Source organism: Toxorhynchites rutilus, chromosome 1, assembly GCF_029784135.1.
Source record: "Toxorhynchites rutilus septentrionalis strain SRP chromosome 1, ASM2978413v1, whole genome shotgun sequence".
In the NCBI taxonomy this organism is placed as follows: Eukaryota; Metazoa; Arthropoda; class Insecta; order Diptera; family Culicidae; genus Toxorhynchites; species Toxorhynchites rutilus.
Window position 1 is genome coordinate 184,457,713 of NC_073744.1, and position 24,882 is coordinate 184,482,594.

General features: G+C 39.8%; 1 protein-coding gene across 1 annotated transcript; it reads left to right on the forward strand.

Moving 5' to 3' along the window:
- The first annotated feature begins 281 nt into the window (after positions 1 to 281).
- On the forward strand, positions 282 to 24,013 carry LOC129777074 (uncharacterized). Its single transcript, XM_055783142.1, has 7 exons — positions 282 to 1,427; positions 9,181 to 9,496; positions 9,597 to 9,692; positions 22,392 to 22,563; positions 22,624 to 22,785; positions 22,849 to 23,098; positions 23,152 to 24,013. Exons 1-7 carry the CDS (start codon positions 668 to 670, stop codon positions 23,385 to 23,387), a joined length of 1,992 nt encoding a protein of 663 aa, XP_055639117.1. The 5' UTR covers positions 282 to 667; the 3' UTR covers positions 23,388 to 24,013.
- Positions 24,014 to 24,882: the final 869 nt, after the last annotated feature.

Below are 24,882 nucleotides of genomic sequence, written 5' to 3' on the forward strand. Positions count from 1 at the left end.
CATTGACCTACCCCCTTCGCTTTGCTGTCGCACGCGGCTGCACAGGTGTGCGCGAATGAGAGCCTGTCTCGCGGGGCTCGTCGTGCTCGCTCAACCGGAAATAGTTGTTTTTCCGCCTCACTAGTTCTCGCCACCACAACACAAACACGCGGAAAACCCCCAAAGGAAACAAAACGATACAGAAAGGATACCAAAGTACACACACACACACACACACACAGCTTCAATGGTAGTATTTCGCGGGTGGGCTCAGGAATCTACGTTTAGTCTCGCACCTTCACTTGGCATTTGCGGACGGCCAATAATAGTTCTCTCCGAAGGACCTCCAGTGGCCGATATTCTCAAAGAAAATCCTTACTCTGTAGTGGTTTAAATTAGTATCAATTTGTGGTCAAAGAAAACCCATTAACTCAAAAGTGATAAGATTCTAGTGAATAAAATACGACCCCCTTGAGAAAACTGTTAAAAAAAGAACTTGTCCTTTCGGCGGCCATTTTGAATTCTCGCGAATAGGGGGTGTTTTTCGCGTGTGGCTTTCCTCTGGGGGAGATCAAAAATGGTGAACGCATAAAATTACGATAAAAGTTGAATCGCCAAATCGCGCCTATCGGACATATCATAGTAGCCTGTGAAATTTTATGTCAAACCATTTGTTCAAGTGTGCAATATGAGAAGATCTACGCCACCCTATCCGGTAGTGGCAAGTGGCAGTGGTCAGGGTGAGGTCTACGAACAGGATCCGGTGGATGTGAATCACCAGATCAGGCAGCTCAAGCGGAAGCACAGTGAAGAGGAATATCCTTCGTATTCGTATCAGGAACAGGGTCACAAAATTCGCAAGGATAGCCAGCAGCTGCAGCTCGAAGATGTGAATCAGTTTCAAATATATGGACAAGCATTTCATGGTTCGGCCGCAGATTACCAGATTACCGATAGCGACGGCAACAATAACCAAAATCGCATTCACCAAGAACAGCAGCAGCTAAGTTACATTTATGATGTGTCCAGTGGGGGCAGCGGAGCGGTCGTTCCGGTCCCCCATTCCCAGATAATCTCACAGGATATCCCAACGTCGAGCAATGGAATCGTTTTGACCGACATCAGCTCGTCAACCTGGACCAGTACTCAGGAGCTGCTGGATTTGGACCGCAAAGCGGCCTTAACGGTCGAAACGGATAGCCACAATAGCTTCCCGATCACAAGTACCAACCATCATCAGCAGCAGCCGCCGCAATCCCTGCAACATATTCATCAGACCCACTTTCATGGCCAGCATCAGCCGCTCCAACACCACCAGCATCAGCATCATCATCATCCTCCGTACGGAAACAATCACCTTCCCAAAACCCAGGAGCTGACGATCGTTACATCGGGTAGTGGCAGGACTCCTCCGGTGAATGGTAGTATGGGCAGCGCACCGCGACGGGGTAAGTTTACGATTGGGTCATTTAAAACAAAAAAAAAACATAGAGCGGTATTTAAATTTCAATTTCCTGTCATGTGTACACATGTCACGCGCTTTAAGATTGTGAGAAGAGTGGGGGAAATAGACACAGCACGTGTTGACATGATCACTGTTAATTGCCGTTACGGGGGAGAAAATGATAGGGTGCTTAAATGGTGGAAAGAGGGATCAAAACAGAAGGCAGCAAGGACCTGTGACCGTCGGTGCGTGAAATAGGGGTGAATAGTGATCGGGTTTGGATGAATTTTAGATGCGAATTATCTGATGTTTAAATTACAAAGTGGTAGTCAATAATATATGAATAATCATAGTTTTTTACTCGATCTGTTCTGCGATCGTTTTTTGAAGTTTTTTTTTGTTTGTTCTGTAATGAAATGTATCGTGTCTCACAAGGAGATGTTGAATATAACATCAATTCTCATGTGTCGTCACTAGACCTTTAGAATAATTCGTGACCAGCATTCCATTCTCTGATTTTCACGTGACATCCAGTTGTATCGGATCATTGAAATGATCTTGGATTAACTGTCAATTTTATATGTGAGCATCAGAAGAATGGTTCACAACTAGGGTAAATGATCTTGGTTAGTCCAATTTAGGGTGTTTTCATGCAACTAGTAAATGTAAATCGATTGATCTTTATGAAAATCACATATAATCAATACGAGTTTGGGAGAAGCCCCAAGTCTTTAGTTGCTAATACTACCATAAGGCGTTGAAATTCTTCAAATTCTTATGTTTTTTAACGATTTTCCTCAAAGTGAAATTATGTACATGGTTTGTCCATCTCTGATAATGGTTTGTAATGTTGCTCATTAATAAAAGTCTTAATTTTACGACGATCTTTCGGAGCAAAGCCTAATGATGGAAATACCAAGATCTCGATAACATGTGATCGCTGCAGAAAAAAAAGCAGAGGATGTTCTCAAATAGAATTCTCGAGAATAACTTATTTTTATAGTGAATAGGATTTTTTGGAAAGATTGGCGATCGCTAAGTCTGAAACTGATTCCAACGATATGTGTATCGGTGTAATAGAAGGGGCTTCACCTCATTAGGAGCTATTTGAGATCGGCTATTTCGCAATTCCGTCTGAACAATTTTTCGATCTCGATTTTGAAGCACTTATTGATTATTTTGATTTTTTTTCAATCAAAGCCCGAAGAGTACATTTATGATACAGTGACCGGCACAAAAAAAACACCCGCAATGTAATTTGAAATTTGAACAGAACTTCAACTTTTTCTCGAAACTATTCTTTATTTATTCTCAATGTCCTGGAAAAAAGGTAATGAAGATGGTCGAGTTTCGAGCGATATAGCATGCGCTGCCATAACTATTTCGCAAATAGTGACGTCAGTCGTTGTGTTTATCTTTGATTGCTCACCACATCCATGTGAAAATGCTATTTTCAGGAAGTAGTTTATCAATTAAAAACGTAAAATGTATTAGTGTTTCCGCTGAATATAAGGCTAATGTGATAGCGTGCAGTGAACATTTGTGAAATCACGTCGGAAAAAAACGGATAATAGTGATATTTCCATGTGCCATTTTCACTCCCCCACGTTCATAGAAACAAACGAATTTTCATCATTTTTACGTTATGAAGTGGATGTATCGAAGGCTCTCAGTGTCGGTGTGTATGATGTGAGATAATAATCGCCAATTATTCAAAATTTCGCCGAAAATGTTACTGCTTTCGAGAACTAAGCATACGACAGCTCTCTAGACCGTTTTACCATATAAATAATCGAAATAAGCCACAATACAATTGTTATTTGTTAAAAATCCAACAGTTGAATAATTTCATGAGAATTTTGGCTCAAATTATCATGCAACCGTGAGTACTTTCAACATTGTTTTGTATCTTCCATATAAATTTCATATTGAATGCAAATAATTACGACACGATATTTAGCTTACCAATACAGATACACTTCGCCTACTGCTTCACCTTTATATGTACCTCATTGATTTATTCTTATGGTTTAGAAAATTAAAACTCAAAGACTCATTTTCATGGCAAAATCGTTGATTTTTCGTTTAAAAAACATTTATGTGACGAACGGGCTGCAGGCTTGTTTGACAGACACTTTTCTACCGGGTGTGAAAGCTTTATTCGACGCCCTATATTAGCCTACGGCTCCACTGGATAACGTTTGCATTAAAAAAGTGGACTTTTTTCGGATGGTGATAGTAAAAAACTAAGACAGATAATTGAGTTTGATAAATTTCCCATGGAAGATAATTATACCAGCTAACTTGCAAAAAAAAATCTACGCCCTTGCGAGCGGCCTTTCGGCAGTTAACCGGAACATTTGCCATGGCGGACGAAAACATGCATGTAGGCATGTGTTTGAGTTCTTTCTTCGTTTTATTTATCAATTCCTTCTCAGTTTTCGCGACAAAATTGTTGGAGTAGATCTTGCGCTTCAGGTTTGCCCAGAAATTCTCGATGGGAAGCAGCTGGGGGACGTTGGGCGGGTTCTTCGACTTGGGTACCACATCGATGTTCAGCCACTTTATCCCCTCTAACGATCGCTTCGAGTAGTGGGCCGACGCCAGATCCGGTCAGAATGACGCAACTTCCGGCAGGCACTTCGTACTATAAATTTCCCCGTTCACGGCCGATCCGGAGCTAAAGAAGAGCGGCTTTGTCATCCCCTTCTCGCTGATTGTCAACCACAGCAGCACCTTCTTGGAGAACTTGGTGTGTGAAATAAACTTCACTTCGGAGCTCACTTCCTTCTTGGGGGAAGTAAAATACGAAGTGCCCTGCCAGTCGTTGCCATCCAGGGTGAGATAGGCTTCGTCGTCCATCATCACCGCCACGGTGCGATTCGCCGAGAAAATCGATTTGCCCATCTTATTCAGCCGCCACTGCGTCATTGCCTGCAGACTGATGGACGGGACTTCCGCTTCCTGATATGTATGTCCATGTTCGCCAGGTACTTTGTCACTGTTTGACCGATCGCACCGACCTCCCGGTCAAGCTTACGTAGCGATGTAGTCACTTTTCCCTCGATCTTCCTCTCCAGCATCTTTTGGAGCTTCTTGTCGCTCAGGGTCGTCGGCCGTCCGGAATAGGGCTTTCTTTCGATGCTCTGATTGTTGTCCAATAGTGCCAAGATGTTGTAGATGCCGGAACAGGCGTATCCCGCGTCCACAAAGTGCCGCACCATGTCCGTTTTCGACGCGTCGGGTTCCCGTTCTTTGAACGCTCACACTTCTGAACGGAGTAGCTTCACTGTTTTCGCCATCACGGTTAGAGTCCGACTGATAGTGCTGTCAATTTTTTTCTGCTGATTCATGGGTTACTATGATTGATGCTGCATGGGTAGTTTCGTCAGTTCGTGTGAAGGTATACCCATGAAAATCGGCAATTTTTGTCCATTTTTTAAATGCAAACGTTATATCTGATAGAAAGCGAGCCGCAGATGGGGATGCGATTGTGTGGAACCCATACATCGTAGCGACTTGCGTAAGCAAGCTTTACGAACGTCCGGTGGTTCTCTCGAAGGCGAATGGTGTGACTATAGTTCTTATTAAAAATACTGACCTGAATGAACATCGCTGAATGCCTGAATGAACATCGAGTCGGTAGTGGTTGACTCCCTCGCTCGTCTAGGAATCGACAATTGGACCGATACTCGACGGTATAATAAATGAATGAGCGAGGATGACGATTCTCCTGTATTTTCTGAACGACTGACAATAAAAGAAAATCGTACGGTTTCGAATATTCCACCCCATCTTACAGAAAATGATGATCAATTTCGTACGAAAAAAATTTCTTATTCACTCGGATCCAACGTAACCGTGGCCTAACAGCAGAGTGACCAAAACACACGCTCGGAACTTGAGCAGAGGAAGCGGACAAAAATTAATCAGAGTCAACGGTCAAGGTGGCATCTCTAACAAGTTATTTTTTTGCTGATAAATATGACAAATCAATTATCAATGATCAGCGATCAAGTGACGTAGGATGTTGCAAAGATGAAGAGAAGTAACTTCGAAATAGCGATGAATAATTTGTTCCATATATTTCCTGAAAATTCATGTTATCATCTTTCAACCAATAAAAGTTTTCCGATTCATTGAAACATGATCGCAATAAATACAATTGAATTCATTTCTCATTTACAAGTGATCATTAGCATTAGTCGAGGTCTGACAAGATGGCTTCCGATTGGCCAAGCCAAATTTTTATTTTCATGAAGGAATCTTCTTATCCAAAGTGCTTGTGCACCTCCTTCCTCGTTATATGCGGCATCTCTTTCTGAATTTTGTCGTTCAAAGGGTCCAGTGAAGTAATATAATAATTTTAATTTATGTTTTTCTTATCTCTCAAATAATTGATGTAAAAAAAATCCAACAAAAAGTCAGCCATAGCCTTCCAACGCGATTGTGAACCTTCGAAAACTGTGGACAGCCATTCGCGCACAAATTAAACTCCGGCGAATGTTCATAGATACAATTTTCGTTTCTAATGGCAAATCGATGCAATTGATCCTGTTCATTATACGAGTACAAGTGCAAACATCGCCATGTTGGTGATTCTAGCGTCTTTAATTCTGGTCCTGCGGTATCCATCGCGCCACCATTCACATTTTCAAACCCAAGTCCATCAGTTGAATGTTGTTATCACTTTTAATGGATATACGCACGGCATCTAATACTGGGCAAATTAAGCTTTTTGCTCTCGCATAGCGATCTAATGCTTTTCTTATGTTTTTCCGTCGTTGTGTTTCGTGACGGACGTTGTCCATATAGCTCCCAGCTTCTTCGGGGCTGCTACGTACAAATTTGAAACATGCATTTACCTTGTTTCGCAGTCGCTTTTTACAGCTGTAATCAATAAGATTGCCTTCATACAGGTACTCCCCCGATGATGTTTTGCACATCAGACCAATTTTTTCATTATAATACCCTCCTCTCACCCCCATCTCTAAGAAACTCATACCCGAGCTTCCTAGAGCTGGTCACCTTTTTTTATCAAGACACTACAGCACTTAGAGGTAAGAGGACAAACCATAAAAAATCTATGATTTTAGATCCCAGTGAAATGATATTCTTTGAAGGGATCCAAGAAGCGTGCACAGATAAACTAATCATTATTGTTAGGGTGAAGATGGAACGAAGCCACAAATGGCTGTCACAATGGCGCACATTTTTTTCATCTCCCTCCCTTACCCCTTGCCCGATAAGCAATAATTTTTCACACACTTCTCATCAAGTAATATCAACCAAACTATAATCGATTAGTTAGTGCTCTGAAAGACAAATTTTCATTTTTCAAGTATCCGCAATGGTTTTCTTTGTATTGGTGAAAGAGTCGTTATTTTTTTCGACAACAGATGCCAGACAACATCATCGAAACAGCTATAAAAAGCACTCAATGAAATGCTATTCCCGAGTCATAGCGTTTCATATCGTGAAAATCAATAAAATAAAATTGTTTTGATTCAATACAGTTCTTATTTTTACGTTTAATGGGTCTATAATGTAAGTTTTAACAACTTTAACATTGGTTGAGAAAATTGAATTGCAGAGCTCGGAACACTGCCACGACTGTCTCTGCTGTCAAAAGTAGTAAACGGCAAAGTTTTACATCCAATTAAAATGTCTCGGCCAACGAAGAGAAGGGTTAAAGCTCTCTAACGTGAATTAGGAAAAACATACAAAAACATGAATTGTTATTTTTTTAAAATGTATTCTAAGACTCGTGTCAATGAAGCACCACACAATCTGATAGGTGAATTGATCCATTTACGCACCAAAACCAAAATAACGGTGTGCTTTTTTCTTCTCTCACAAACACTATTACCCCATGAAAACACGAGGTTTTACCTATACTACTACAATGGCTTCGTTCCACCTTCACCTTAACGGCTTGTGATAATTTCAAAAAGCGTTTGCGTGTCACAATCAAAGACAAAGGCGAAAGATTTGAGCTGAACTAATTAAGAGACGAATGAACCCTCCGAGTTTAAAGTCTCTTTAATTCAAAACCTGGACCTGAACTAATTTCATTCTAACTTTTATATTTCACAATGATACTCAACCATAAAGAAAACTCAATATTTTTGTGTGTAAATTCTCTAGATTGAAATATGTTTCCAAATACAAAATAGTTTGCAAAACCTGCCAATCGCTAGAATTTGTACTCAAAAAGGTTACGTGTAAAACATTAATGGTAATTTTCCAAAGAAAACATGAAAAAAATATTGTCAGAAAAATTATTTTACCGTAGAAGTGCTCTTCCGATGTATAGATGAGTTGTTGGTTATTGTAGGAGCTATCCATATCTTATAGTTTGAAAAAGAAAAAAAAATTAAGAAAAAATATTTTTAAATATTATTTTCATCATTTTCATTAAACATTCTTTGAAAATATTGTAACTCAAAAACTATAACACCTAAAAAATTCAGTCAAAGAATAATATGGAGGAAATTGTTTTGATTTTTATATAAAATACCTGACAAATTTTTTGAAAAATCATCAAATCAGTCACATCAATTAACACAATAAATTTTTTCGCAGTCGATACATCCCGCGTAAAAAAAACGCGTAAATATCGAAATCCGCGTAAAAAATTCGCGTTAATTACTAAAACTGCCTAAAGAATCCGCGTAAAAAGTCAAAGGAGGGTTGTGTCCGAGACACAGCTTAAACCAAATGACCCGTTCTCGAGCGAGAACACACCTTGGTTTTTATTTATGAAAATTGAAATAAATTGAAATAATTTTTAACACAACTGCTACCATATATAATTCTACACTTACACTGGTGCTAAATTTTTCACAATACACGATCCGTCATTGATATGAAATTTCACGAAGCCAAATTAAAATTTTATTTGCTAGAATTAAACGTATCACTCACCTTACTTACAATATAAAAATGCCCCCGACTTGCATATATTTGCAATATCGATTTCCCCCGGGCACCTTGGTTTGATGTCTCTGTTAGGGAACACATTTCGGTGGGAGCAAAAGCTCCCCCTACTTTCATGTATTTGCAATGCCGATTTCCCCCAAGCAGCTTGGTTTTGATGTCTCTGTCAGGGACCTGCCGAATGTGTCGTCAATTCCGACCAATCAGAAGTGGGTATTTCCGTTAGAATAGGGGTTGAGATTTTTCAATTGTTCGATAGTTAGTTTCATGACATATATTATTTTCTTCAATATAAAAAATTGTTATGGAGTACCGGAATCGATTGACGCAAAAATTTTATCAATCTATCATGATTGAGCAATAAGCGTTTGAAATTGGACAATTTTCACGATGTGCTCGATTTTCGATTTTCAATTTATAACCCAATATGTTCCCGAAAGACGTAATCCTACGTCAAAAGCGACTTTAGTGTACACAAAATTATTTAAATGATGAATATCTTTACACCCATAACGTTTCACTGCAATCTGACTGGGTGCTGCCAATGGCCATGAAATTGATCATTTTCACGTTATGAGTGAGAGGCGATTAGAGAACTCGTTTTCGTTTGAAATGGAAATACATTGAGAATAATTTGTTTCCCCAAAACACTCGAGGACTGCTTCCTATCACCCATATTGTTAAAAAGTAAAATGCGGTAAATTGATGCCCTGGCGCTATGAATGATGAATTGAACATTCCAACTTATAGGGGCAGGGTAGTTCTGTGAGAAAACATCCGGGGTTTCTTATGCAACCAATCTCCTTTTCCACTTCCAGTGACCCCGGCACCTACTCCCGATACGCCAGAGGACATCGAGGACAAGAATTTGTCCTGGCTGTTCAACTTCAAACTGGATGATTTGCCCCATCTATCGCCGGAAGCCAAACGTAAGCAAGGTCCATCCAAGAACGCATCGAATGGTGGTAGTTCAGTCGGGAGTACAAGCCACAGCGTAGTCGGACTGCCAGAGACCGATCAAAGTCGGGATCGACCAGAGCAGTCGCAGTCGGTGGCGACAGCAGCAGCCATCGAAGATGATGATATGAACGTGGCGGAGATCATCACCATCGAGAATAGCAATACGACGAAAGTGTGAGTATTTCTTCCTGATTCTGACTTCCTGAATCATCTCGGAGGCAATGTATGCGAGAGGATTCTATCGGAGATTTTGTTTGTTCCACCGTTTTCGCAGCACGAAGAAGCCGCCCTTCACCTACACCGAACTCATCGAGTACGCCCTGGAAGACAAGGGAGAGTTGACGGTGTCCGGGATCTATCAGTGGATATCGTAAGTACCAGATATCGAGCACATAATTTTGTTGTTTGAATAGATTCGAGCCACGTATCCAACTCAACAAGTGCCACCGGCTGCGATACGAAACAAATAATTACCTTTCAATCACGGAAACCCAATGGGGCGGGGGATATTCAAGGTCTCCTCCGGCCAAAGACCTGTGCTCGGGTTCGGAATTTCACCTACCTCGAGAGGAGCACATGTTGCTATTTGTTTACACCTCGCCCGACCGGGTGTTGAAAACAGTGGAATTATTTCATCCACAAAGTCAAACAAACAAAATATGCGAAACTTCACATCATCCCAACGGTAGCCACGACACGATCGGGGAGCTGGGTTAGCTGGGTTGTGTTGTTAAACAGGAGCCACCGATATTTACAAACAATAAACAATGTTGCAACCCGACCAGGAGACCAGGTAATCAGCTGCTCGCTAAAGAGTTGCGGCTGGTGAATACCAGTAATCTGTTTTTATAAACAAAAAGGCCAAAACTCGAGTGTGTCGAGGAGTGCGAAAAACGAGGAATGGGAAAAAAATGGGAATGTCATGGGCCGGTCGTTCGTTGCCTCCTCTGGTGTCCTAACACACGGTGCCACGACTGTCGGTGAGATCGCATATCTAATTGTTGGTTGCTGCTCCCGTCGTCGTTGCAAGTTGAGCGCCCTTCCGGAATATACATTAAGTGGGATTGTTGCCACCTTTGAACATCACTGTGGTGGAAAGGAATGCAAATGTATCCGGATTTGTTCATTTAGCTCCTTGGAAACGGCCTTGGCCTCGAGTCTAGGAATTTCTTCGCGACTCGAACCAGTGTTTAGGTGAATGGGTAAATGAGTCGTTCGTTGCACGCTGATTGATTGTGGTTCGATTCGCGTGACGTGAAAGCGAGTAACTTTTACGAACAAACAGGTACTGATTTGTAATAACAAATGTTTCGCAAGAAACGCTTGGTGTGATATAAACGAGTTATACGCTCCATTGCCACTTTCATCAGAGAACAATGCCATTGCAGTTTCTTTCATACATTGCGGTCTTTGAAATCATTCCGACCCAGAGGATGATGATCTGCAGTGCGCATGTCCGCCCATACGGACTGGCGTGGGGTGCAGAATGAAACATCGCCATCTTCATTGTCCACCATTGTGCCACCCCTGTGGCAGTTGTGGCTGGAACCGCAGGAATGGGCGGAGAGAACGAATAGTCAGTCTATACCAAGGGGGGTGGGTTCCAGGTAATATGATATTTTATGAGGCCGAAATTGCTTCAGCACAGGGCGAAGATGTGGACGAACTTGAGGGTGACTTTTCACATAAACTTTATGATTTATTTACTGTTGCAAGGATAGTCCCGCGCGGCAGTTTTTCCCCACAGCGTTGCATGGGGAGGGGCTATTTTCTTGGGTATAATTTCATACTTTTGCGGGTGAATCGTTCCAGCGTCGCCACTGACGTAGCAGTTTTGTGTGTCGTCAATCGATGCGGTTTAGCAGCTATGGTGACATCGTGAAAAATTTATTGTATTTTTAATATATTGTATTGGATCTATGCTAGATCCAATTGCCAAATTCCAAAAGGAAATGTTTGTAACCCAGGGATTGCTATGCCCAGCTGCCCGCATGGACTCTGTGGTTCTTCTCAGGCTCAGCTCATCACAGCCTACTAGATCAACTCAAAAAGGGAAAACAAACTTCGTTTTACCCCAATGAGATACATATAGAGGTGGAGCAGTAGGCGAAGTATATCTGTATTGGCAAGCAAAATATCGTGTCGTAATTATTTGCATTCAATATGAAATTTATATGGAAGATACAAAACAATGTTGAAAGTACTCACGGTTGCATGATAATTTGAGCCAAAATTCTCATGAAATTATTCAACTGTTGGTTTTTTAACAAATAACAATTGTATCGTGGTTTATTTCGATTATTTATATGGTAAAAAGGTCTAGAGAGCTGTCGTATGCTTAGTTCTCGAAAGCAGTAACATTTTCGGCGAAATTTTGAATAATTGACGATTATTATCTCACATCATACACACCGACACTGAGAGCCTTCGATACATCCACTTCATAACGTAAAAATGATGAAAATTCGTTTGTTTCTATGAACGTGGGGGAGTGAAAATGGCACATGGAAATATCACTATTATCCGTTTTTTTCCGACGTGATTTCACAAATGTTCACTGCACGCTATCACATTAGCCTTATATTCAGCGGAAACACTAATACATTTTACGTTTTTAATTGATAAACTACTTCCTGAAAATAGCATTTTCACATGGATGCGGTGAGCAATCAAAGATAAACACAACGACTGACGTCACTATTTGAGGAATAGTTATGGCAGCGCATGCTTCTTCTTCTTCTTCAATGGCACTAACGTTCCTAGAGGAATTTCGCTGTCTCAACGTAGTATTACTTGCGTCATTTTTATTAGTACTTAGTTGAGATTTCTATGCCAAATAACACGCCTTGAATGCATTCTGAGTGGCAAGCTCTAGAATACGTGTGATCACAGTGCAAGTCGGAGGAAATTTCTTTGACGAAAAATTCCCCCGACCAGAACGGGAATCGAACCCGAACACCCGGCATGTTAGTTATGACGCTAACCACTCGGCCAAGGGAGCACAAGGCAGCGCATGCTATGTCGCTCGAAACTCTACCATCTTCATTACCTTTTTTCCAGTACATTGGTTTTACCCCTTTTTTTATCGATCCTTAAAACTTTGACGGCCATGGTGTTTTGTATAAAAAGTTCGTAAAAACCTGGAGGATCCAATGGTTGATTCTTACACTAGATGGTGCCAGGAACCCATCTAGCCTAAAATTCCATCCCCATCTGCCATATAAGGGTAAAAACTAAAGGGATATTCAATGTATTACCCCTCACCAAGTTTATTGAATAACAAAAGGCCCTTCCGGCAACACTGTATATATCAATGTAAATATACATTCAAATAGCAACCATTTTTGTATCGACACACATTAAAAAGTAAATCTGTTCTTCCGTGAAGTACCACGTGTTTTAATTCATCCTTCCAAAGCAAATACGTGTTATCCACTTGCGCTCTGTGAAAACTCTGTCCGCCCACAAAAACTACCCGTGTGTAGTACTGCACACTAGGGTGTCAATGAAAATGGTCATCTCTAATTTTAATAAGTTAGCTCATAAAAAATGTTCATCACCTCGAAAAAACACCATATGCCAAATATCAGCTCAATCGGACTTAAGGGAGAGTGGCGCAAAGCCGTTAAAAGTTTGAGTTTTTTGAAAATCGAAAAATCACCCAAGGGGGGAGTAAAGGAAATCGGGGATTTCGAAAAAAAAATTTAGATGCCAAATGTCTTGAAATTGCATGAAACGTCGGGATCTAGTGTCATCTCGAAAAAAAAATTGTTATCAAAAATCGACACTCTGGGATTTGGCATAAAAAAAAAATTTTGAAAACCCCAATTTCCGGTGATTTTTCGGTTTTCAAAAAACTCAAATTAAAACGTCTGCAACACTAATAAATGAAGTTCGAATGAGCCAATATTTTGCATAGGGTATATTATCGTGCAAATCAACATTTCGTAGCAAGTTCCGAATGAAAAATCGAGACAACTATTTTTATTGGCACCCAAAACCATATTTTTCGTTTCGTACTCCGAAAAAGCCCCAGAACGCCGATTTTTGACAACTTTTTTCTTCAAGATGACACTAGATCTCGACGTTTCATGCAATTTTAAGACATTTGGCATCAATTTTTTTTTTCGAAAACCCCGTTTTCCTTTACCTTGGGTGATTTTTCGATTTTCAAAAAACTCTAACTTTGACCGCTTTGCGCCACTCTCCCTTAAGTCCGATTGAGCTGATATCTGGCATAGGGAGAAGAATCAATGTATTCAAAATATTTTATACCTAATAAATGGAAAGTATCGTCAAGTAGCATTTGTACACTCAATTTTGCGATAGACTGTATATACAGCCATTCCATGCCAAACCGATATAGTGGTTCTCAGATTTTCGTGAAAAGTGGTAGATTTGATCTTTATTGCAAACAATTAGACACGTATTTCCGAAAAATCACTTTTTTTTCACATTTTTCCAAAAATTCCTTTTTTCGAAAATTCATAACTTAATAACTTAAGGTCACTACTAGACCGATTCTGGCATATCAAATTAAAGTGAGCTAGTCTTTTATTAAAAAATATTGAATTGGATTTTACTTTCGTAATAATTGATTTTAGTGGTATTTTATTGTTTTCATGGCTTTGGACTAGAGGGCACTATATTTTTTAATATTTTATCTTGTACTTTTATGTGATTTTAAAAAATCATATCTCAAAAACTAGAAAATATAGCATCTCTGATATCAATATATGTTATGTAAAAAATCCTCAGCTTTCAAGAAAAAATATGAAAAACTATAACACCCTCTAGTCCAAAGCCATGAAAACAATAAACAACGACAACAATCAATAATTACGAAAATAATATGCACTTTTTTTTTATTTCTCAAAAAAAGGCTTCAATTTGATATGTCGATCATCTAAATCGGTTCGGTGGTTCAAAAGTTATGAGTTTTTAAAAAAAGTCGTTTTTGGGAAAAAGGTGAAAAAATTTATTTTCCGGGCCACCCTAAAATGGAAAATTTAAAAAATACGATTCTAATGTTTTGCGATAAACAACAAAAAAACGAAAGATGAAAATCTGAGAACCACAATATCGGTTTGGAATGGAATGAAATGGCTGTATATAGATACAAAATTTGTTAAAAACAAGGACTTTGCAATTTTCCATCTTTCCGGCTGGTTTTCATATTTTTTTGGGCATATAAACCTGACGCGGACTTAGACGCATCAAACCTGATACTGACTGTTAAATCCGTTGCTCCGTTCTTGAGTTAAATCGTGAGGAATGGACACCAAATTATTCTTATTTATATATATTCGTTCTGGGATCTGAAGTCATTACCCAGGCTTATCCAGGAAACATTAAATCGCATAACTTGGCATGTTCTAAGTGCTATATTTAGTAGGATAGAATCAAAATCGTAAATAAAGTCGACTAAAACATGCATCGTGTAGATCTAAAATCGTATAAAATGCGAATAATATGATTTTTTTATCTCCACAACTTAAGTCGTTATTGGGTATAATAAACATCGATCATTCATGCTGTTCAGGCAGATGCAGTTCGAGATTCACATGAACGTATAATTTAAATCAATATAGTACTGCGAAAAATCGTGTTACATGCTGTGGAATATATTTCTATAGTATATCATATTAGATCGTAATTGCGGACATATTACATAATATTATGAATTTGACAAATCAAGATGTTGATGTTTATTTTGAGACAAATCTATGGTACAAGGTCGTTTGGTCACTCAGTTGGTTAGGGAAGCGGTATATGAAAACCGTAGGAAAGGAAGTCTTTATCTTAGGCATGAAAGAGAGAGGTTAAACACAAGCTCTGTGTTCTTTCAATACGTAGAGCACAATAGAGTTTCGAGATGGCTGTAGAGTGGTTTTTAGAATTTTGTTTCAAATTTAGATCAACACTTCAGAGTTTAGCTGTCGTCTTCTAACTGACCCAGTTCCACTTTTTTTAATCACTTTTATACAACCGGAGTTCGAATCACATCGGAGCAATTTTCTTAACCATCACCACTACTCATTTTGAACGTACGTTAAGAATGTATATAATCACAGTAGACTTTTGTTGTACCTGGTATGCTCTGAAACTACAGGGTGTGTGACTTAATTCGTTCAGCTTTTTTGAATGAAAAACAATTTATTTGAATGATAAAATGATTCAATATATTATTAAAAGTATCGGTCATGGCAAGCCGATACTTTTTCTTATATTTCTGCAAATTACGGATTCTGTCGCGAAAGAAGCGTTCATCTTTTGAAGCCAAGAGTGAATCCAGCCAGTTTTTGATACCGTGTTCTGGAGTAAAGCGTATTCCACTCAAAGCGTTCTGCATCGATCGAAACGAATGGTAGTCGGAAGGGGCAAGGTCTGGGCTAGAAGGCCGGTGAACCAGAATTTTCCATTCTTCAAATAGTTTTTAATTCGAACAACATGAGGCCGAGCGTTGTCATGACGGAATATTGTCGACTGGTTTCTGGTCTCATAATCTGGACATTTTTCGGCTCAACGACTGCCTGTGGATATCTACATTAATCGTATGACCATGTTTCAGAAGCTCATAGTGGATCACATCCATTTGATCCGACCAAATAAAGAGCATTACTTTGGCACTGCGGGTATTCGGTTTCGGCGTTGATGCTCCTGGTTGGCCAGGCTTTACATACAATCTTTTGCGTTTTGGACTGTCAGAATGAATCCTTTTTTTGTCCCCGTCAACGATTCGATGGAAAAAAAACTTCCTTTCATGCCGTTCATGCAACATTTCGGACAGGCAAAACCGCAAGCTCTGTATGCATTTGGCATGAATCTGGATCGAGAAAAGTCTTCCCGTAAATGGTGCTTATTTGCAACGAAACTCTCCATCAAAGTTAGGACTTTCTGTTCGTCAACCTGTGCGGCCATTTTATTTCACGATCTCTTCATGTCTGCAGTATTCCGAGTCATTTTGACATCCTTTTCTTCAATCTCCGCATGGAAATTTCTCAATATTTTTCGATTGGGCAAAAATGGGGGTAATTGGGAGGATTGAGATCTTTTCCAATGTAATCGACGCCATTGTCGCGGTACCACTGAAGCACCTCTCGACCGTAGTGGCAGCTTGTCAAATCTGGCCAAAACTTGACCGGACCTTTGTAAGCCTCAATAAACGAAAGGAGACGCTCTTCTCTATACATTTTCGAGTCCATTGGTTTGTGTTCGTGACGGGAGCCTTGGTTTTCTGTCCACAGCTGCGAATTCTTTGCCACATCAAGAACTTCCTGGTGAATTTATCAGCGAAAATTAACTTGAATTTAATGGGGACGTCTCCTCTGGCAGTAGCCTTATTATAAAAATCATCTTCACGCACGTTTCGTCATCCATCAGCATGCATCCTTCGTACTTCGTCAAAACCTTGTTGTATCACTTTCGAGTGCGTCTTTTGGCCGCCACATTTTGCTTCAGCGTTCTGTTTGGTTGCTCGAAGGCATACGGATTCTCCCGATGGTACTTTGGTTAGGGTTGTATTTTTTTGGTGATGTCGTATTCCAAGAGTCCCGGGTTGGCCTTGATTGTGCTCAATACATTCAACCTTAGCGCTCGATCAAATTTTTTATCTCGGTTCCACCCTGCGTAACTTTTTAAAACAATTGAACGGATCAACGTGAATTTTTTACCGTCAAAAGATGCAGGTTTTCCAATAAGTTTTCTGTCAAATGATTTTAGATACGCTTACTACGACCGCTACTATTAAATGAATAGTGATTCCGGATTCTAACTTAACATTAGACGGGGAATTCATCCAGCATTTTTTGTTCATGATCTAAATAGTGGTAATACAAAACAATCCAACAATTCATCCTATAAAATAGGTATGTAAATTTAATTACTTTCGGTAGCAATCGTTTATTTTGCTGTCGGGAAAATTCTCTTATCTGAACATAAATTTGACTCCAAGCACAATGTAATGGTTATCAGTTAAAAACTTTTATTGGCTCCCATCTAAGTATATGCCCTTCTATTTGCTCTTTGAATGGAAACTTCCCAATGTTTACGGTTTACGACTGTCCATTGGTTATTGATTTTTGTTTCTCCCCAAATTTCATTGTCCCAGCCGAGATATCCAAACTACAGTCCGTGCTATGGAATAAAACATGAACGACGATAAAATAACCCACCAGAATGGCCCTTTTTCCATTCCACCCCGAAGCTGATGGAACGGACAGCTGTGTGACATCGATCGGAAAACAAGTCGAAATGTTGTTTCCCGTGTTTCTCGCCCCCCATGATTCCTCGCTGTATACCCCCGTAAATGCTATAGCTTCTTGCCCGAACTAATGGCGATGAATTATGTCCGGAGTGAGATGTTCAAATCTGATATCCAAAGGCGATTAATTTGGGGGGCCAAAAAATTGCAAGATTATGCAACAGACATTCGTGTCAACGCCAAATTCATAACTCGCTGGGCTTTCCAAGATTTTATTTCCCTTTCTATCATCGATCGATGGTGTACATTCGAGGGGAAACTGGAAAGAAATAAAAGAAAATGTCCCATTCTCGACTTTATTCGAGTTTCATGTCAGAAGTCAATTAAGCTATTCAACTGCCTGCACTACTTCAGTACGCTTGATTTACCCTCGAAAAAGAAAAAAAAAGAAACTCGTAGAAGCAATACTCTGAATGGAAAACTTTCCCCAAAAAACTGTTTCCGAACTACTAACTACGCCACAGCCCCAAAATGGAAAAAAGCAGGAACACCCTGCTCACCCTGCCTCGTTAACCCCGAGCACCTACAGTTGGAAATAAAGAAAAATGGACACGCGCCTGTGCGGCAATGGTCTCTGTTTCCTTACCACCCCACCACCCATATCCCAACCCGCCGAAGGCAGTCCAGAACGAATGGCCACCTTCTCCACCCCTTCTCGCTAGCCTGAACGTTGTGAAGAAATCACTCCTTTGGGTTATTTTCACCTCCATAGCGGAAAATAGGGCCGACATAAATCACATGTCACCCGGAATGACAGCATACAGAGAGTTATGGAAATAAAAAAAACATCTGCAATCACTACCGGCCAATGAATGCTGCCGGAGTTTGAACGATGGCAAAATCAATCATATTGCGGGAAAACTGTAATCGTATTTTTTTTTCCCGTGATCACACGGAAGAAAGCCATTTGTCAAAGAAAAAGAGAAAATTTAAATATAAATATAAGCCGGAAGGGCGATTTACATGATACGTGCAAGGTTTTGTTGGGAACGGTGAAATGTTTAATTTTTGAGAGGAAATGATATGTTGACTTGCGGTTTTGGTTTTGAATCAACCGAAAGATGGTATAAATCTCGTGTCACGATATTCATGGTCGAACTCCTCTTATGCTCTTATGCTAAGGATTATGTGATCAAAATAATGAGATTTTCATACTGTAACTTGAATTTTGTTAAGACTTGTATCATGTTAAGAAGCAAGTGATGCAATTACAGTGTTGACGCAAACATTACAAACTTGTTGATGCTGTGATTCGACCAACTTACACGATTTTATCGAAATAAACTTGCATTTTGTTAAGACTTGTATCATGTTAAGGTGAAGGTGGAAGCTAGCCATTGTAGTAGTATAGGTAAACCCACGTGTAAAAATGGGGTAATTGTGTTTGTGAGAGAAGAGCAAAGCACACGTAAATAGATCAATTCACTTATTAGACTGTGTGGCGCTTCATTGACACGAGTCTTTGAATACATTTGAAAAAAAACAAATTACGATTCAATACTAAAGTAACATGTATGAAGGTGCATTTGCATATGAAGTAAAATTCTGATTATGCGCGAGCTTCTTCTTCTTCTTGTATGGCGTTAACGTTCCCTGTGGAACTTTTGCCGTCTCAACATATGCATTAACTAGCGTCATTCATTAATACTTAGTTGAGATTTCTTAAGCCAAATAACACGCCTTGAATGTATTCCGAGGGGCAAGCTCTAGAATACGCGTGACCACAGTGCAAGTCTGAGGAAATTTCTTTGACGAAAAATCCTCCGGCCAGAACGGGAATCGAACCCGCACACCCGGCATGATAATGTGAGACGCTAACCACTCGGCCACGGGTGCACCCTAACATGAGCAAATTTATAACACATGCGAATTGGGGCTCTTTTGGTATTAACAAGTTCTTCCGCATAGTAACTCGATGTCGATAATTCCTAAATATTTCCCTTCGTTGATCGTATTGTATTCACATATTTACGCTGGAGAGCCTTAACCTTTTTCTTCGTTGGCCGAGGCATTTTGATTGAATGTAATACTTTTCCGTTAACTGTTTTTGAAAGCATAGGCAGCCGTGGCAGTGTTCCGAGCTCTGCAATACAATTTTCTTACCCAATGTTAAAGTTGTTAAAACTTGCATTATAGACCCATTAAACGTGAAAATAATAATTGTATTGATATTAACACAATTTTATTGTATTGCTTTTCATGACATGAAACGCAATGACTCAGGAATAACATTTTATTGAGTGGTTTTTATAGCTGTTTCGATGATGTTGTCTGGCATCAGTGTCGAAAAAATAACGATGCTTTCACCAATACAAACAAAACCATTGCCGAAGATTGAAAAATGAAAATTTAACTTTCAGAGCACTAGCTCGAGTTTTCCGATGTTTTTCACTATACAGTGCGACAGCAGATGAAAATTTAATAGTAATGAGTAATCGATTAGAGTTTGGTTGATATTACTTGATGGGAAGCGTGCGAAAACGATCATTTTCTTCACAGTGTTTCGCAAAATTATTGATTTTCGGCGAGGGGTGAGGGAGGGAGATGAATGAAATGAGCGCCATTGTGGCAGCCATTTGTGGCTAGCTTCCACCTTCACCTTAAGAAGCAAGCATCAATGGGACACGCTATTTTCAACCAAACTTTTCAACAAAAGAAAAATGTTTCGCATGGAATCAAGTACCAAAATAATAGATATAATTACTATACTATTGCGATAATAGGTACTACTGCCCTATTTATAAGATTCAATTCATTATGACGGTGTCGTCGGATAAATGTTATATCTAAACGAACCAAATAATCGATTCAAACTATCTACTCATGGAAATGTGATGTAACTTGTGCAGCCTATTGGAATATACTTGCATCGGCTTAACTGAAACTTTGAAAACAATTATTAAAAACCATGTGGCTTCGATTCAAATGTCTGTTCAGCTAAACTATTGCCATTCCGTTCACGACAGTTCTGCATTAACAGTTCGGCTGAAAATTTTATAAGGTCGACGACTAGATGGCGCCTCTTGCAAAAATCTACTTGACTATCACAAAGCACCATCTTTCAATGGATACAAAATTTGACAGCAATTGGTCGATTGGATCGTTAGTTACAGTATTGGCGATCTAACGCAAAACGTAAACGATCGGTGAGACATCTGGATTTTGTTTTTGAACTAAGAAAATGATGCTAATGTAACCTGTGTGTTTCATAAATATATCTTTCTTTGGGAATCACCCAGCGTATCTATTCTAACAGAGAAACGTCTTACCTCGTGCTCGTTGATGATGAAAGTGAAGTCCAGGGCCAATGATTACTAAGCAAAGGTTTATGCGGTGTCGATGTCTTTCACGCCGCTGTCATGACGTCACAACTAAGCGTTCACCCTACGTGTCATATGTTTGAGAGAACACATCGTTAAATTGGTCGTTCTTTCATTGTGTATCACACATAACCTAAAACTCAAAAACAAATCACGTATATTTTACTTCCGGGCTTTCCAATGTAGTTCTCACATGCAGGAATCGTACATTTTTCTACTTGTGTTTGATTGTGCTCCTTCTTTAATTCAACCGTTGTCAACATTTTTATAGTTTTCACTACTGAAAGAGGTAAATAAATAACATGATATATATAAAATTGTGCAGAATTAAATTTCTTACAAACTCATCGCAATCAAATAATCTTTTATGATTATAACATTGTAATTTATGGAAAGAACTACAAACCTTCCATAAGCTCACATGACAAAATCTAAAACCATCTTCACTTTCACCGCAGCGCCGCCTAGGTGTAGATTTGTACGTTAGATCGCCAATTGAGAGTGAAGCAACTTTTGTTACTGTGAAAAAATGGAAAAATCACAAATCAATGAAAACGATGGCAAAACTGTAATTTTTCCTTTTGGAAAAAGTTTTTATCTGAATTAAATTGTCGTTAGCTGTCTGTAGCTGTTTTTCCTGAATAAGATAAATACAACATATCAATGCTAGTGATAGATATACTTTCTGACTGAATTAATACAAATAATGACATCGTTTTTTGCTCACACGCACATACGTCATATGGCAAATATTCACACGCTGTTCCACCGGTCAACGCTTCTATTCGAGCATTAGAACTATTTTTCCAGCCCTTTAAATCGTTCTGATCGATGGTAGGGGTGGAAAAAAACAACATCGATTTGCCCAGCTCAAAAATTAACTGCACATCACGAACGGTGCACGCCGGTGGTGGATTTAGTGGACCGTGAAAAAGGTGCACTTAACTGCGTCCGTCGATATGGGCATTGGACACCTGCATACCAATGTGCGTGCGTGTGTTGTGTATGCCCAGAACGCAATTGAAACCTCGTGAAATGTTTGCGCTGAAACCATTAATCATGCACCAAAAGCCTATAGGTTCTTGGGTGATCAGCGCGGAAATAAACGGAGGTGAACCCCACAAAACCAATATCCGCAGCGCATAAAAGTAAATGTTTATTCATGTGGAACCTAGTTCCCGGTCCGGTGTTCGCGCTATTCCATAAAATTTATGAGTCCTTCCAACGGAGAAGACAGCAGTACCGTTTAGGCGCTTCGCATTAACGGAATAGCTAGGAAGGATAAAGGACAGGTTGCGCTCGTAAATTTTCTCCCACCCAACCTGCCGTATACGTGTCCGCTATGGGCGAATTAGTGCGGCTATTTGCGTTCCAGTAGGGTGCAATAGATGAGTTTCGGCAAACGCTGGTGATACGATGGAAATTAAACTATTCGTCCTTTTCGGGTGTTGTGGAATATTTTTCATATGTTTTTTTTTCCTTTCAGAGACCATTTCCCATTCTACAAATCAAATGATGATCGATGGAAGAATTCAGTGCGCCATAATCTTTCCATAAATCCTCATTTTCGGAAAGGTAACAAGGCACCGCAAGGTGCTGGCCACCTGTGGACAATATCCAGTCGAGACTCGGAGGCCAATTTCCTCGCCTGGGAACATGTAAGCCATTTCGATGCTCTACTGAAGAACATACCTCAATGTAATTCAATTTTTTTTTAGAAACGCCAACGCCTAGAACTCTTCTTCAAAATGGAAGCTGCTAATGCCAAAGGACAAAGAGAACCTCCCGCTGGATCCCCTACACCTGAAGAGATTGCGGCAGCCACTGCAAGCCTAGCACAGTACGAACCGCACTCTCCCAGTCACGGCTCTCTGAATGACGTTCGTACCAAACATAATGATCATCACTGTATGGATCATACTTATGATGCTCTTGTTTTGTAGTCCCTCGAATTCCAAAGCCCCCAGGCGGGATCATCCAGTCAGCACTTCCAGCAACAGCCGTCCCAGCAGCAACAACAGCATGAACCTCTGTACACCACTATTCAGAGTAATCAGTTCGACGCGGTTCAGGGTGACGAACTGAAACGATCCGCTGGGGAGATTCTCAACGGGATCCGCCGGAATGTGGAAGTCCAAATTGTTCACCCAATCAACTCGAACAATTTCCAGGCGTATGCACTGTTGGATTCAGGTAAACGCAAGCGAAATTGTTTCTCCAGCCTCTAACAACCGATCCATTTGTAGATTACTATTTGGCGGATTATCTCAATCCGGTGTCGAAGGAGGAAATCGTTCAGGAGTGTGGACTTCGTTCTGCCGCCGGCCATCGAGCGGAGGCTGCACCTTCGGCGGATTACTACATCACCACGATCGATCCGATCGAGCTGGGCATCAACATGAGCTCGGGGCAGGACGAGGATCAGATACTGTTCGAGGACGACTTTAATCTCAACTATTTCGGAAACAATATTATGACTTGACGGCGTGCTGGGAGTAATGCTCAGCAGTCGCAACAACCACAGCAAATCCATCTTCAGCAGCAGCAACTCAGGGATGAGATTCCGACGATTGGGGCTGTTGAGCCAGGATACGTGACTAACGTGATGAATTGCCAGGAGAAGGATCACGGTGTGGAGTAGAGTATAGCCTATAAATAATTCTAGTCTGTTCGTTCCATTTTTTGTGCATTAATCTGTTTTATTCGAGTGGTTTTGTCGATGTTTATGAGTTGAATGAACAAGCATTTTTAGCGATAATCATAATGTTAATTGTGATACGAATCATGTGTAAAGAAATGTGTCAAGCGGAAATTGCCATGAGAGCTGCAATAAACAACGAGTCTAGTCAATAGTAAAAGTACATTTTTGGTTTGAGGTAACTCCGAAAACTGTTGATTGATTCGCCAGAGTCAATGCACAAACGTAAATTTCTTAAATTGATCATTCCAACAGCAATGAAGTGGTAGAGGCGAATGAACTGCAAAGTTTAAAGCCTCTTAAAAACAAAGAATCAATCAATCAATGAAGTGGGAAATATAGCTTGTGTAAAGATGTATCACTGTCTATAATTATGCACTGATACAATTCTGAACAATTTCTTACAACAGTTTTTATGCATTGGTTGAGATCCGAAGATCGTATCATATGTAAACGATGATTCGTTTGAATAAAAAAAAAGTTTTACGTGGGACTACGTCTTTGATTTCTATATAGGGGATCACTCTACGAAAAATGTAACGTTTATAAAGAGTTTTGGAATGCATATTACACAGAATCGTTCTTACGATATATGTTATAATATATAGCATTACACGGTAAATTTATCCAGCAATTTTTTCGCCTGAGACATCAACAGAGAAATAATAGAACAAGTGAGTAATTTAACAAATAAAAGAGGTATGTTTTGTGAGCGGATGCGAAGATAAATCATGTATTACGCATTCCTTCTTTCAACTTCGTTCCTATGAATGGGTATGCAACACAAAATTGTGTGCAATAATTGGGATCGAATGTAATACTTATGACAGACATACAGCTGTACTTGCGTTGTACTTCGAAAATTGTATGTCTGTCACCATGTACAGCGCTAGAACCATGCAAGCAACTCAGTACAATCGCTGTATCTGTACCGACCTGTTTTACCGCTGTACATGGCTACAGATGTACTGTGCGCAGCGTCATAGACGGTTAGTGGTGGGTAGCATAAACAAACCGAATCAAAACACTTGGTAAACGTTCTTTTTTGGACTTTCTCTTGAGGTCATAACTCAGATTGGAAACTTGTTTGTTGAGTTTGATAGTTTAGACACTAAATAAAAACCTTTTTCATTGAAATATGTGGTGGAAATTGGAAAAATATCTGATTGTCAGTTTGACATACGGTACAATATACAACCAAAGTATGTCTGTCATGGTACGATAGTACCTGTACAACGCTGTACTCTTACAACGCAAGTACAGCTGTATGTCTGTCCCT